The sequence below is a fragment of the Pleurodeles waltl genome, chromosome 7, assembly GCF_031143425.1.
Source record: "Pleurodeles waltl isolate 20211129_DDA chromosome 7, aPleWal1.hap1.20221129, whole genome shotgun sequence".
Taxonomy (NCBI): Eukaryota; Metazoa; Chordata; class Amphibia; order Caudata; family Salamandridae; genus Pleurodeles; species Pleurodeles waltl.
Genome location: NC_090446.1, coordinates 1,049,657,043 through 1,049,673,399, shown reverse-complemented (window position 1 = coordinate 1,049,673,399; position 16,357 = coordinate 1,049,657,043). Strand labels below are relative to the sequence as shown.

The window sequence follows — 16,357 nt, the reverse complement described above, 5'->3', positions numbered from 1 at the left end:
CCTAATTAAGGTAACTGGCATAGGCTGGTCCAAGCCTTTGTTGGGTACTGTGTGTCTGGTTGGTGTTAGTGTTTTGCAACAGTTGCACATCACTCCATTTGAATTAAAGTGTCAGGTGCTGGGCTGATACATCACTCACAAGCCCAATCACTGCTCCTTTGAGATGCTCAACCTCTGCCTGCATCACTAGAGGTGGGACGTCGCTTGACGAGCCAGAGCGTGAGGTCTGACTGAGTTTGAGAAGGCAGCGTGTGGTCTCTAAGAGTGCTAGTTTAAGGAATTCTTCATATTTTATGGCACCAGTGAGGAGTGACTAGAGGAGGTGGTGCGGCTCCTGCTAGCACAGTGGTGAAGGAGATGGGCAGAGGTTTTCTCACAATGCACAGCACCAGGTAAATTGGGACTTTGCTTTCCAACGCAAGTCAGTCAGCATTGGAAGAGGGTGTCTTCTAGCGTGCAGAGCAGCACAATGTGCTCATGAGTTAGCCTCACCAATGTCTTGGATTCCAGATCTAGGTGTCTGAGTGGAGGTAATGGTTATGTAGACTTAGGCATCATGAAGGGAGGTAGAAAGCTAATGTTTGATTGGGACAGGTCTGGAAACGTTAAAGGAAGACTATCTAATGCCTCCTGGCTAACTTAGAAAGAGAAGTAGGCTTATCTCAACGGACATTTAACTAAGAAACAAGACTGTGTTGTCGTAGGGTATACTGTGTCCTGAAGGCATGGGAAGGTGAAATATTGTTTGCCTAGCATTTGTCCGACTGCAGTGTTAAAATATGACATTAAGTTTATTAATCAGTAGCGTTATTTGGCATTCATCGAGTACTATTCTGCTCACTTCTTTTACAAATGTGATTTGTTTCTCAATAACAGTGAGGTTTATTATCTTGAGGAACATTTTGGTTGGTGATTCTTGTGTTTTGCCATGTATCATCTTATTGGTAATGCATGCATTGGGTTACTAATGGTTGTGTTGTGTGAACGCCTAGTATTGGAAGACAGATTGGAAAGTTTAAAATATTCCCCTGTTGGTTGTTTTGAGAGTATTCTGTGAGCATTTACTTTAGACTAAATATAGAGTCTGGTAGTACTTATTTGTGTGTGTGTTGTTGTGTAGGACGTGCCTGTTGTGCACGTCCATGTGTTGTAGATATGGGGGAGAGTAGTACACTGATGTGAGAGATATGAGTTTAGTATACTTATGTGTGTCTTGGTGTGAACTGGGTAAAGAGTATGTGGGAGTATCCCAGAGTATGCAAAGTTGGGGAAGGGTAGCAACCTGTCACATGAGGTTGTATGCAGGGACTACTACATGGTATGTGAAGTTGGGAAAGTGTGGTACTCTATCATGAGAAAGTGCATGTGGGAGACCCCATAACGTGCTAATTTGAAGAAGAATAGTGCCCCCTTGTGAGAAGTTGCACAGGGCAGTACCCTATGACTGCAGTGTGGGAGAAGAGTACTGTACCTTGAGAGGTTGCAAGAGAAAGTATCCCATGGAGTCCAAATGTGGGGAAGTGTATTACCATGGTTTGTGGTGTGTGATAACCACAAAGTTCACCTGAGTGAACTATGATATCAAATGGGAAGATTTCTCAGTAGTGTGGTACAGGATGCTGAATACATTTGTGATTGTATTGTGGTGTGGTTTATTTAGTTTGTGTATAAAGAAAGCGATGAGTATCATTTTTAAATGATAGTGTTTGATATAGATCTGGTGTGTTGAATGTGAGTACTTTTTTATCAGAAGATGTAGTCTGGTTTCAATGCTTGTATTGCTAGATTTGTCTAGTGCTTGAGTGTGTAGTGTCAATAATTTTTCAGCATGTATGTGCTGGAGGCTGGCTGTGATTTGGTTTGTGAAACGTCCCAACTTTTTTGGTACCGTTTCTAGAGAGCTTGCTATTGGGTGCAGTTTAAGTGATTTCTTTGGCCTGCCACTTGGTCACGTTGGTTTGGCCAGCTAGTGTGATTGCCTGTAGGGTGTGCTGGATCACTGAATTGCACGTTTGTATGTGAGTGTTTGGTGCAGTGTGTTGTTGCTTGAGAAAGATGAAGAAGGTGTGAGAGTTTGTTGTGCTGTGTAGTGTAATTTTGTCAGTTGGATGTCTTGTTACACCGTATCTGAGTGTAGGTTTTATTTTGGAACCTGGTCAAGGGATTTTTGGCTTGATCTGATGTGTGGTTAAACTTTCTGTTTTTGTTTTGTTCCTTTAGGGTCAGATGCACAAACATTTTGTTTTGTGACTTGCAATTGGCGATTTTTTGAGAGTTGTAAATTGCAAGTCGCAAAACAAAATGTACAACACTTTCAGCCACACTGTGATCCACAAATAGGTTGCAAGGGACATGCCTCATCAATATTCACGTGACAGGTTGCAAATTGTGACTCATTTGTGAATGGCAACAATCAAAGGGATGGTGGCCTGCTGGGGTCAGCAGACCACCATGTTTGTGATTGCTTTGTCAATTAAGTATTTTTTTTTTAAATGCATTCCATTTGTCTTAAAGGAAACCAGGATGCATTTAAAAAACTAAAATAAAAGTTTCATTTTCATTTTTTCAGGGTGGGCAGTGGTCCGTGGGATCCACATTCACCCCCATTCACAAAGGAGAATGGGTCCTTTGGGGACCCCTCCCCGTTTGCGAATGGGTTACCACCAGTTTGAAATTGGTTGTAATTGCGATTTGATTTTTTTTTTGCGACTGCATTCCAGGTCGCAAAACAATCATACATGTGCCTGCAAATCACATTTAGGATGGGGTGCCCTTGGTATGCCCCTTCCTTATAGAGTCGCAATCCCTATTTTGTGAGCCACTAACAGGATACTGATTCGCAAACTAGGGATGGTACATGTAACAAGGCCATTTTACGGCTGCAAAAGGCCAATTTTGCCTTTTACACCTCAAAATAGCTTAGTACATCTGGCCCTTAATGTTTAGACCTGGATATGATAAGGAAACCCTTTGTTGAAGGAAACCTTGGCATTCTGTGCCCTGGTGGTTAAAGGCCCTTAGTTACATGTCTTGCATGCATAAATGTTGTATGGTGTTATTGTGAGAGTGCAGATGTGGTGGTAGGTTTTTGTGACTGAGGGTCACAGGACTCTTCTGTCTTGGGTCTTTGTGCATTGGTTGTTACAACCTAATTGTTGTCTCATTTCTTTGACATGAAGTGTGGGAGCCTCATGTTTCCAACCATGTCAGACTTTCTCTGACTGCTATTTTTCATCTTTCTGTGCCCGCAAGGGTATAGGAGAGCTTAATAGGTTGTTGCTGGATGAATGTGTAGTCTAGAAATTTTGGAGAATGAGTGATTATGAATGACTGTCATTGTACTTTATATGCAAGGGAATGTCTGTTGTTTATGAGAAAGGGGATTGTGTAGTATCTTGTGTGTTCCTATTCCCTGTACATCCCAGATGGAGTCTGGAATGCTGCGATCGGACGATGCGTAAGAACGTTAGTATATGGCCTGAAGTGGGTGCTGGGAGAGAGAGTTACAGTTGGAGGGAGGATGGAGTCCCGACAGGTCCTACCTGTAGTTGCTGTAAACTAAGGACTTAACATGAAATAAAGAACCTCAATAGAACAGCATCCCCTTACTTTAGCCCCATAAAAAGGAGGTTGGCATCCAAAGAGTGTAAGAAGTGCGTGAAGGGCTGAATAAACAGTTCACATCACCAAATGAATCGACTCAAGAGAAAAATGAAGAAGCTAAGTCAACAGAATCACATGCTCACATTCCAGGAGAGAAATCGCTGCAAGCGAGGGGCTGGAACTCCACCTTGATTCCAAAGACCAGAGAAGGAGAGAGCCTGGGTTAGGGACTGGGTGTAATTATTAGATTTGAAGTATGTATGTGACATACAACCTGTGGTCTCCAGCAGTCTGTTTCTAAGACGGACAGCAGACCATCAGGTGCTTTTCTTTTTAGGCAGTGCAAAGTTTGGCAATACTGACAGCAAACCAGGTATTTTTTTGGTAGAGCTAGGGGTAAGAGGGCTAAAGGAGGCAAGGCCATATTGTGCATGGCACCCCATGCACAACATGCTTGACTCTAGCCCTGCAAGGTGATCCATGGCATCCACGTCGCAGATGGAGAACATTTGGGTTGCCATATACAACATGAAATTGTAGCAAATCATCTGTCAATAGCGTGTAGTTTTCCATCTCAGGGTTCATAATGTACAACCTGTGCTTCACTGTCATTGTCAATTTGATGTCACTCAAACCATCTATGGAAAACAACCTGTTAGCAGTAGTGATGAATTTACTGTAACAAGACATTCTAGCTGAGTGGTCTGAGAACCGGCAAGTCATACAGAATACCCATGTTGTTTTGTTCCCTGACACTCTCTTTTTCATTGATCCAGCAAGACATTGTTGTAGGTCACTGTTGTCTTGGGTTGTTTTATCTTGTCCCTTTATGGTCCTCAAGATGTCAATCACTGCTGTGATGTTGTATGGTGCAGGCCACACTAAAGAATTGTGAAACAATGTTTCAGTAGGATTCACTCAATAGGGTATGTATAACAAAAGTACACATTCAAATTTCAACCACATTTGTAATAATATTTGAAAGAATATCAAATATCTCAACATATATCGTCAAGACACAATCTTATGATTAATTCAGCTTAATATTCATATACAAATAATGTTACAGGCACAAAAACAATTGATGGAAGAATTGAAGACGAGATGGTGCTCGGTGGTGCACAAAAGATACACACTTGAAGCAGTGCTGCCCAGTATCAATGATGCAGAAGCCATTCACTGTAATGGTGTTTCAGTAGCAAAATGTTTTTACACCCCAATATTTGTTTTTGACGTTTTGACCCTGGAAGCATAAGTTAGCGGGTCTCATCAGGACATAACAGCCATCTGTCTAAATATATGAAGATCCCAGTATCTACACTTAAATGCAGAGATAGCCAAGAAAAAGAATAGCCAATCACTGGTGCTAAGGCTTTATAGCCTTTCTATATAAATACAGACCATCACCGCTTAAGTAATTTAAAGAAGTCAGTTGCTTAGAAGCAGGCAGCACAGCAGCCCTTCCCTTTTGGTACATCGATGACACCATAGTAAATCACAGCGAGAATGGACATTTAAGAAACAGACAATATAAAACAGACCATAGGGTCAGAGTAGTGACCTATTGCATCACAACACATCTTTATTGTCAGCTATCCTTCTGTAGCTATCAATCCAAAGCAACTAATCTATAATTGCATGTATTGTGAGAAAAGTCGGCATTTACAAGCACAACAACTCCTATTACATGAGGCAAAACTTTAAACCAGCTCACAATGGCAGGCATGAAAGATAGTAAGAAGACGCAACAACCATGAAAACATAACTCAGCCTATTTGTTAGTGAACAATGTGCATGATGCAAGTACAAAGTAAGTGCAAAAAAGTGCCACACGATTCATTTCAACTGTTCTGTGCTTTTCTCAAAAGTGATATGCAGTGAACCATTAAACGGGGAGGGTGACTTAAATACTCCTAACTATTCGCAACGTAAGGTGTATTAGCTCCTACATATCTTTAAAAATTATATGAAGTCCATAATCCTCACATAATGTCTTAAAATATTTAAAATAGTAATCAACTAATCAAATCACAGCCAGTCATAAATTCTTTAGTAGGTTAATTATATAACCATAACATACACAAATAATAATATATATAAATACATACATACTAACCATCATCAAATATAAATACAAGACATCTCATAGTCAATTTATTAAACTCAAATTAAAACCTTCCAATTATAAATATAAATCTTTAAAATACGATAATAGATAACACCAGAGCTCTGTGTCATGGGAGGCAATTGCGAGGCATATCGACTTGTAGACTGCCAAGAGCTCTTCACTAGATTTACTGTCCAATTTTGAAGCAAAGTTGAACAACGCCTCTTCACTTCTTGCAAATACAGCTGCCCTAGTGTGCCAAGGTGGGTTCCACCTACAGACATTGTCAAATAAAACCCCCAAGTAAGAAAACGTGGGAACAAAACTGATCTTGGTATTGATGTTAGAAAATGTCCAGGATTTATCATTTTTCTGTCCTTAAACCATGACATGTGTCTTTGCCTGATTTATTGTTAGATTTGGATCCATCCTTTGTTTTAAATCAGTTGCTCATTTTGCATAATGTTCAAGAATTTCATCAATTGATCTCACTTTTGGAAAAGTAATTTAGGTTGGTATAGTTAAACACCCTTGTAGATCTAAATCTGCAACAATAATATTCCAGGGTTTGGTTATATTTCTTGATGATTTACTAAGGCCCACAAACTTATTAATAAAGCTGTTGCCCCCAATATTCCTTAATGTCTTACTGATAGTACCAGCAATTCATCCCTCTTACATGATACAGCTTTAAATTTTGCTAACTTATTAACATCAGAACTATAACCCCTGAATCTGAATCTGTCATCTATTTTGACACTCCAGTGAGGAAGTCTGAGGTTTTAGAACATTTTTTTCTGGCTCTGATCATTTCACAATAAGGTAATTAAGGGGGATGGCAGCTTTGGACGTGTAATACCATATTACCTGTCCTTGTGCAAAATAATCAAGATACTCAATTTGTTCAAAACTGTAATACTAAGTAAACTATAAATTATACTCATTGTTATTGAGGTTGCTTGTATATTCTCCAAACAAATTAACCCCTCCTTCCCATATGAGAAGGTGTCAGTATAGCTCAGCCGTAAAATAACATTATTCCGCCATTTATCTGAATCCTAACCCAAGGCAAGTGTAAATTCCTAAAAACCCTTTAAGAGATGGCAAAGGGAGAGTCCGCACAAGCGCCCAAAGCAACTTCACATTTCTATAAAAAATTGTTGAACAAAATAAATTCCATCATATCAAAAACTGTCTTGTTATGCAGGTAATATCTTGAAATACAAGAGAGTGCTATTCCATTTGGTCACACTCCTACAGGTAAGAAAAAGCAATTTGCTTTTTGCTATATAACAACACGGAGTAGGGCTCTTCTATTTTCAAGATATTACATAGATAGGAGGACGGACCATTCTCGTCATTCCTCTTATCTCCCCCTCTTTTTTTTATAGCTAATATGCAGATAGAAAAAAACAGGTCTATCCTGTAAAAATTTTCAATAGCTGTTAGGCCTTGGGTGTGAACAATGCTTGTATAGTGAGATATAGTGAAATAATATCAATATTCACCAGAGACTATTCCTTCATTGAAGGTAAGTCATTAAGTCTACTTGAAACATCCATGGAATACCAAACATATGAGGGTTGACTGACGTAGTAGGGAAACAGAAATGTATACACATAAATAGCCAATTACCAATCAAATACCCAACACCAGGTACATTTTCTCCCCCTAGTGGTTTGTACAACGACTTATGAATCTTTGGAAGGAGTTTAAAAGTAGTCGTAATAGGATTTTTTACCCTCAGATAGTCTATATCTTCTAGTGACAAAATCTGTGCATCAAACCATTTTGTCGTCATCTCTTCCAACATGCAGGAGTTGGGTGCATTTCTTATTGTATTTTACAATTAGATTTTGCTTTCAAACCACTTCCAATTGTCAACTTAATCTTAAGGCCCATTCTGCAGAAACAGAAGCTTGTAGCTCTTTATAATTGCTAAGCACGTCTTTGTGTAATGTAAGATATTACATAGTGACTAAATTTGTAATATAATGTGCATTAAGATCTTTTGCAGATTCATAATATGCACTATCCGTCAATTCTATTTGTTTGCATTTATCATACAGAAAGCACTTATATAAACCCAATTTGAAAGTACATGTAAACAAATCCATTTTAAAATCTTCTTCATTCATTTTCGTAGAGGGTCAGTCAGAAAGACAAAAAAACAATTCTTATTTTGTAAGTTTTATGTCTGAAAAATCAAGATTTCTCAAAGAGTTCTCTTTCTGACTTATTTCTTGACGGAACATGGAAGGTTTTTCTGACACACCTACCCCCTTTATTTATCTCCTCCTTCTTCTTGTCTTTTTTCGTTTGTTCTGACTCTTTTCCCTTTTGTGTGCATCCATAAATTTTGGATTGCAAGTAGAATTTGCATTTGATCCAAAAAGGCAGTAGTGAAACCTTCCGTGTTATTCCTCTCTTTCCTTGTTCATGTTCTTCTTCTGAAAAACTGAGTATTGTTATTATCTGCTGAATTGTCTGTAATGCAGCTTTTCAATCTTTGTATAAGTAATTATACTAATTTGCAAATGTGAGCAATCGCCCTTAACATAATGTCACAGGTTTTTCCTAAGCATCTGTTGTTTGTGCAAAGCAGCTTCATCTCGACGATCAATCGCAAATTCCGAGTCGCAAAACCAAATGTACAACAGTGTCAACGACACTGTTTGTGATTCCCAATGGGGTTGCAAATGACCTACCTCATTAATATTCATGAGGTAGGTCGCAATTTGCGACCCCATTGGGAATGGCCATACTGACAGGGATGGTGGCCTTCTAGGGACAGCGGACCATCATGTCTGTGACTGCTTTTTAAATAATGCAGCTTTTTTTTTTTTTTTTATGCATTTCAAACAAAAAAATGAAAGGTTTTCTTTTCATTTCTTCAAAATAGGCGGTGGTCGGTGTGGCCACTACCTGCTCTGAAAATATATTTTTGCTTCCATTCACAAAGGAGAAGGGGTCCCGCGGGGACCCCTTCCTGTTTGAGAATGGGTTACCACCAGTTTGAAATTGGTGGTAACTGCAATTGTTTTGCGACCGCAGTTGCAGTCACAAAACATTCATACATTCCACTGTGACTTGCACTTAGGAGGGGACTCCATTGGAACGCCCCTTTCTAATTAAGAGTCGCAATCCCGATTTTGCGAGTCGGTATTTACATGCCGGCTCACAAAATAGGGATTGTACATTAGAAAAGGCCATTTTGTGGTCACAAAGGCAAAATTTGCCTTTTGTGACCGCAAAATTGCATCGTACATCGGGCCCATAGTGAATATACAAGTTAAAACAGCCAATTCAGTACTCTAACAAACATAATGGAGGACCAAACAAAAATGAGAAATTACCATTAGGAAACACAAGCAGCAAGGATGATGGGTTTAATGCCTGGCAGTAAGGATGTTGACAGCATTTAGACAATGTGGTTGGTTAAAAGGTCATCATCGAGACAAGGGGAGATGAGAACACAGTTGGACTGTAGAACCTAACTTGAGAAAAATATTGTTAGCACCACTGCAAGACGAGCAGGTTGGCAAGACAAAATATTATAAAATGATACTGCGGAACATGCCATTTCAATGATGATTCAAAATTTGGGTGAAGAAATTCCTGGGTGTGTCACAATGTCAATCAAGTCACTTGGCATAGCCAAAGAAATAAGATATGCGAAATTAAGCTTTGCTTATTGGTCACGGTTGTCTACTTATTCTTTCAGGCAATCTTTTATTTATGCCAGAACCTTGATTGACCTGGTGAGACATCCAGAGACTAGCACCCATATTTATCGGCATTTGACGCAGGGCAGTGCAACAAGTGACTACGCTGTGCTGCCCTGCGTCAAAAGGATAGGGCCGGAATGTGCTGTACCTATGGCATATGGACACCTTCCTGCACAAAAACAATGCTGAGAGACTTTTTCTTCTTTCTATGTGTGCTGCAGAATAAGTCAATTTGATGGGCAGTTACAAATCTTTCCTGTGTTGAAATATGAACTGAAATGGAAACAGACATGACTTTTATTCAGATAGCCAGGTAGTTTAATGCCACCTTTAGATAAAAGGTGTTTCAACTATCATAGTGATTTGTGAACCAAAAGTTACATTTTGCAAATTTTTGATAACATGCTGGGAATTCACAATGTTATTTTGCATGTATAGCGTCCATAGAATACATTATAAATGGCCTACTGCCTCAATAGCAACATTTTAGAAATCTCTTTAACAAAGAACATTTTATGCACTGACACGTTGCCATCCACCCTTGGGTTCTTTACATTGTACTTTGGGAAAGTTATTGGAGCATTTTCTTTTACCAAAGGAGATGGTTATCATACTAGATTTTCCGTTAGAATGTTGTCAGAAAATCTACCACGTGCTCCCTCTTCTTTAGGTTTAGTGTTAGTTAAGACCTTTAGTTTTCACTAAAGTTATATGTGTAATATACTTATGGGGGCTTCCAGCCAGCCGTCATCCTTCAGTCTGCTATTGTGTCATTCAAATTTTTCTTCCATCCACTACAGCATACAGCATGGGATAATGGGTCAGCCCACTTGAATAACTGGCTAACTTCACTGTGAGTGACGGCATTTTGCTCTTTCACAAAGAGCACATCACCATGCAAAGTAGCTCCAGGGACTATTATGACAATGAGTGCTTTTCGAAACAAAAACACTTTATCTTTAGCCAATACCTTTATTAGATTGATGAGGTTCCCCAACAATAAAGTTTTACAAAAGCCCTGACAAAGTAAAACAAGCCTGGAGAAAGAGATGGCAGCCAATGCCAGACCTATTGGCTCTGCCAATCCTTATTGTCGGTTGTGGAGACCCCGAGGCTCTGTGGCCCTCATTTATGGGGATTTGGCATAAGGTAGTGCAGCAAGACACCTTGCTGCACTGCCCTGCACCAAAGTGAAAGAGCAGGAATACACCCTATTTATGCAATATGGCACAATTATGTCCTTTCTCCCTGTGCTAGAGCCATTTTGGCAGCCTTGTGCCAACACAGGCACCATTGCACTATGCTGCAAGGGAGTCTGTGTTGTCAGCAGGATTGATTTTGTGCCGAAGAGAAAATCCTCTGAGGCATTAGCCTCTTTATATGTGTGCTACAGAATGCAGCACACATAGAAAGATGAAGTAATGAGGAGAAATAAAGATATTTCTCCTCGTTATACCTCACCTCACAAGGTTTTGGTGCATCCCCAAGTTTACATGGTTTTATAAATCTGGAGAAGTGTTGAAATTCAATAGGTGTTGTGTGGGAATGCCCACTGTAATGCCCATGGATGTCTCCCGAGTGCAGAGTAAGGCAACACAGCGATTTGCCTTACTACATATCTATGAGGTCAGTCAAACGTATGCAAAGTGACTTTGTGTGGCCTCAGATAAGATTTCATAGTTTGTGCCACCAGAGTGCCACAAAAAGTGATGATCCAGTGACTCATAAATATGCCCCTAAGTGTCTTGTGTCTCAACACTTATTTAACCACTATCAAGCTCATGAGGAAGGGCCAGTAGAAATGCTAAACATTGGTAAAATAGAAGAAAGAGTCCTAATTTGAGAAAGAACCCTTGATCAACCAATGAAAATGTTTTATATCACCCATATCCACCACAGCAGTAACCGTTTGTCGTTGTGGCATGTTTTTCACATTTAGACCCATATTTATACTTTTTTAGAGCCGCATTTGTGTCGTTTTGTAACACAAAAGCGGCGCAAACTTACAAAATACAATTATATTTTGACAGTTTGCAACGCTTTTGCATCCAAAAATGACGCTAATGCGGCGCTAAAAAAGTATAAATATGGGCCTTAGTGCTGACTTGCATCTTTGTTTGTGAGAAGACACTCATATGTGCAGAAGGTTGCCCATTACCTTGTGGGGTGGGGGGATAAGACTGCCTCCTACCTATAGATTCCTAGTTGATAGCAGCATCAATAAGGTAAGCATTTGCAGTAATCAATAAGATAAACGTTTGCTAGGTTTCAAGAAAGTCAAGAGATTGTACTGCAACAGTTATTTGTGACAAATTGCTCATATTATCTGCTTTTGCTTTAGTACCTGTGCAGGCAGACAAAAACCTACACATCTTTGGTACGTATACGCTGATGAAACCCTGCCAGTAAATATCCGGGCCTGTCTATTCACTTTATTCACAGTAAATGCTAAACATTCAAAATGCTGTCATTCACAACATTCCATCCAGTGACTTGTGTTGCATTGCCTTACTCCATATCTTCAAGGCCATTCTGCAGCACACATAGAAGAAGGAAAACATTAATGATTGTTTATGTGCATGAAAGTGTTCCCTTTCTGCTCATCAGCAATTATCCCTGCAACATAGGCACCGTTGCACTCTAGTGCAAGGGTGCCAGCGTTGGCGCTAGGCAGCCAATCGTCCACCAGCACAGAGGAAAGTACAGGGATAGGTCGTATTTCTGTAAATACAATGCATCCCTCCACTTTCCTCATGGACCAGTGAGGCACCGCAAGCTGGCTTGCGGCACCACGCCACATAATTTTCTTGTAAATATGGGCCGGGGTATCTTGCACAACACCCATAATCAATGTATTCTTACATTCCTTTGCTTTCCACCACATGGGTAAAATGCACTCAGACACTACTGAGTCACATTTGGAGCACACAGGGGAAGCAGATTTACTAATAATTCACACAATGTAGCATGGCAACTTGCTGTGCTGTGTCAAATGGAGAGGGCAGGAATACACCACATCTAGTAAGATATGGGGCATTCCTGTTCTCCCTCTGTGCTGCCGCACTTGTGTCTGCCAAGCACAAATGCAGACAACCTTGCATCCCGTGCAACGATGCCTGCATTACAATCAGGATTGTTTTTGTTCATAAAACAATCCTCTGCAGCACACGTAGAAAGAGTTAAAACCAGAACATAAACATATTTCTCCTATCATTCTGATGCATCCCCTTGTTTACTAGTGTTAGGTAATCTGGCAATGTGCCACAAATGTGCCAGAAATCATGGATGGGTGTGTGGGAGCACCCCACCACACCAATAGGATGCCTCCCCAGGGCAGAGTACCACAAGGCAGTGACCTGTGCTGTCTTGTGTTACTCCAGATTTACTATGCCAAGCTGAGCCACGCAAGGTGATATAGTAAATCTCACTCAAAGGTTTGCATTTCCCTTGTGTCACCTGGCCCAGGGTATCGCACACAACACCAATACTCAACCTGTCCCCGCACTCCTGTGCTTTCCATCACATACTGCTACAACAACTTTGAAGCGCACTGTCTGGGTATCTCACATGACACCAATACTCAACACTGACAGGTGACATCACTAGCAACGCGCGTTTCTCATTTATGTACTATAGAACCAACCACAGCCATCGACCTCTTGTCAGCAAAGTGCTTTGGGATCTCGACAATAAGTCTGAAAGCGCAATAGCAATAGTGCACTACGATTCAGCACAATCTCTCCTCAACACCGGAGGACCATTTATCAGAAGAGATCACGCTGGAACAGCAAAGCACCTTAGCTGATCATTAAAGATGTCTTGGTGTTGGGCCCTTTGTTGTGGCCACACACTAACAGTATTTTGTTTTCTGTGCAGGAAGCAGGTACATTGTGATGGGCCAGATTTATCACAAGAGACTGCAACTACACGACTCCGTACTCCAGTTTCTCAAGGGGAACTTGAGACCAGGCGATGGACTGGTCAGGAGCAGCAGCTACGTCAAGAGGTTCACCAAAAAGAAGGGCAGGATAGTGCAAAGTGTCGCTCACACCAAGTGCAGATGAATCACCCTTCCACTCTTACACCTCGTTCTGTTTTTTTGCATTTTCTTTATTGGAAAGTGTGCTAATGGGTGAAATAATTATTTTATCAAAACGTTTGTGCAGGTGTGTCTGTCAACAGTACTTTTTTCTGAGGCTATCACGCCATGAGACATTTTCTACTCTATTGTTCAAGCAGAACATGTCAGTGTGCACTATCCACATAGCTGGACATTCTGTCTCGAACTTTATGAAGGCTATGTACATAGACAGAGTCAAAAAACATAAAACAAAATGTAGTTCGATTATCACTTGTTTGCACAAAGTGTTTAGGGCAGCATTTTCATATCAGAAGTGTTGTTGTTACCTATATAACGCTGCTCAGTTTATCAACCTTTGAAGAATGACAGGCTGAGTTGACCCTTTTAGGATTTGCACATTGAGGTCACGCACGTTCGTTCATAAAAGCCAACTGTATCACCTGTCAGCTGGTGCCAGAGGCAAATACGGCACATTCATGAGAACTGCCTTGACGGTCTCAAGTTCAGTGTGGAGGTCATAGAAGCTAGTACCAGCAACACAATCAACTTAGGGCCTGATTTATGAAAAGTTAGTGCCGCCTTTGCGTAATTTTTTGACGCAGAAGTGGTGCAAACTTACAAAATCTAATTATATTTTGTAAGTTTGTGCCGCTTTTGCGCCAAAAATTGACGTGAAGGCGGCGCATGGGCCTTAGGGGCATATTTATACTCCATTTGCAACAAATTGGCATCATTTTTTTTTTACGCAAGTTCGGCGCATAACTAACTCCATATTTATATTTTGACATTAGACCTGTCTAACGTCAAAATGTTGGAGTTTGCACCATTTTTTAAATGCATGAACCTACCTTACATCCATGAGATGCAAGGTAGGCGTTCCCATCTAAAAAATGGTGGTAACCCTATAGGCCCATATTTATCCCCGTGCTAAAATGATGCACGGGTGGGAGGAGGGGCCATTATTTAAAGCCTGGGTCAGACCAGGTGTTAGGGGACCTGTGGACCCATTTTCATGGTTGAACACCATGGAATGGGTCAACAAGTGCCCTCCTCAAGCCCCAGGAACACCCCCACCCACACCAGAGGGACACCAGAGGATGGGGGACCCCATTCCAGGTAAGTATAGGTAAGTATTTTTATTTTTAAATTAAAGTGCCATTGGGGGCCTAACTTGCCCCCCTCTGCATGGCACTGGGTGCAGTGGCCATGCCCAGGGGACCCTGGTCCCCTAAGCTGGCCTTTCGGGTGGTGGGCATGACTACTGTCTTTTCTAAGATAGGAGTCATGTGATATGGATGGTTTTGCATCAGAAAATGAGGCTAGGCTGGTTAGGGGCATTTTTTATCTCTAACCAGCCTAATGTAATTTTTTGGTGTAAAACTCCCTTCTCCCATACCACCACCCCCACCCGGCTAACGTCATTTTTATTTACGCTAGCCCACCCTTTGTACCGGCTTGTGCCATTCTATAAATATGATGCCCGGCTGGCGCTCAGGAATGGCGCAAGCTGGTGCTAAACATTTTGATGCAAAACTGCGTTAGTGCAGTTTTGCATCAAAAAGTATAAATATGCCCCTTAGTCTCCTAAAGCAGAGACGTTAACATGAACCTCTCCCCCTGCATGGCCTGTCCCCGGAAACCAGTGGACCCCCAAGTCAAGCTTTGGTCACTCACACACGTGCTTTTTCAGCACAGAAACCTGTGCCTCTCTCCCAGGACTCACCTCAGGACCTATGCCTGTTGAAGAAGTAGCTTATTAAGTAGAACTATGAAAAGGCCCCTTCACCACCTTTGTTCACAAGAAGCCTGGCTTTCTCTATTGCTGCTCCCAGACATTGGAACCAAATATCACCTGCACTGGAAGGAGTACTGGGCCTACTCCAGTACCCAACTACTTTAGTACTAGATCAAACAAAACCCTCTAGATATGGGTTGAACCTCCAGTTATCATATCCCCATTGTATACTGTAATAACCTTTATATTATGCCGGGGGCATTGGCAAAGCGCACACCGTAGCATTAGTGTGGCAGCGCCTACCTAGCCTTCCTCTCCCCCTGTGTAGCCTCTCACAGCTCAACAAAAGGACATATCCTGCCTTTTATACCAATCCCCGGAATAACAGACAAAAATCACCGTCAGCAAATAAGCTTCAGAGAGCCACACCTTGGATGAAGATAGTCAATTATGGAGACCTAAAATTCTCAAAAATATTGTTATTGCTATGCACATGTATGTAAACAGGGGATACATTTCTACAGTTCCTAATGTCATTCAGACAGTGTCAGCAGTGCATATCCAGTACGCGTGGAAGGAGTCAATAATTCGTTATTTGTCCACAACTTTGGAAGAACTTGCATTTCTAATTGTATCAAAGTGTAAATACTGAAAGGTTATATTTTCACTCATCTGTACATTTCCCTAAAGTTGTATAATGTTTGCATAATGACCAACTGCTGTACTCAATGTTATGTTTTTGACAGTAAAGCCATAGAATAAAACTGCAGATCACTGTTGTCATGTCCAGTCTTTTAGCTCTTAGGCAAGCACTGATTTTGGGGCCACACAAGAATGACAAGCATTATAAGCCTGTATTAAGAGAAGAAGAATATGAGACTTCTGTCTCTGAGGTTATTGGTTGTTCCTATCTGAATGATGCCACATTAAACCTAACAAGCATTAGCAAAGCCAATAGGTCTGTTTTTATGAGATGCACACAGATAACACTGCTGGCACTCAAAAAAACTATATAAGTGTGCATATAGAGGTAAACATGGCAGCATTTGAGGTAGACACACTATAAATTTACAGAACCGAATACATGCTCACCCAGACAACAT

The 16,357-nt window shown here is 40.9% G+C and overlaps 1 protein-coding gene across 3 annotated transcripts in view; it reads left to right on the top strand.

Annotated features, from left to right (window-relative positions):
* C7H17orf58 (chromosome 7 C17orf58 homolog) overlaps positions 1-16,023 on the top strand; it is a 201,490-nt gene extending 185,467 nt beyond the window's left edge. For all 3 annotated transcript variants that reach the window (XM_069199914.1, XM_069199915.1, XM_069199916.1), the window contains one exon: positions 13,315-16,023. In XM_069199914.1, the coding sequence (XP_069056015.1) occupies positions 13,315-13,502 (188 nt within the window). In that variant the 3' untranslated portion in view covers positions 13,503-16,023. The remainder of the gene's footprint in view (positions 1-13,314) is intronic.
* The last annotated feature ends 334 nt before the right edge of the window (positions 16,024-16,357 follow it).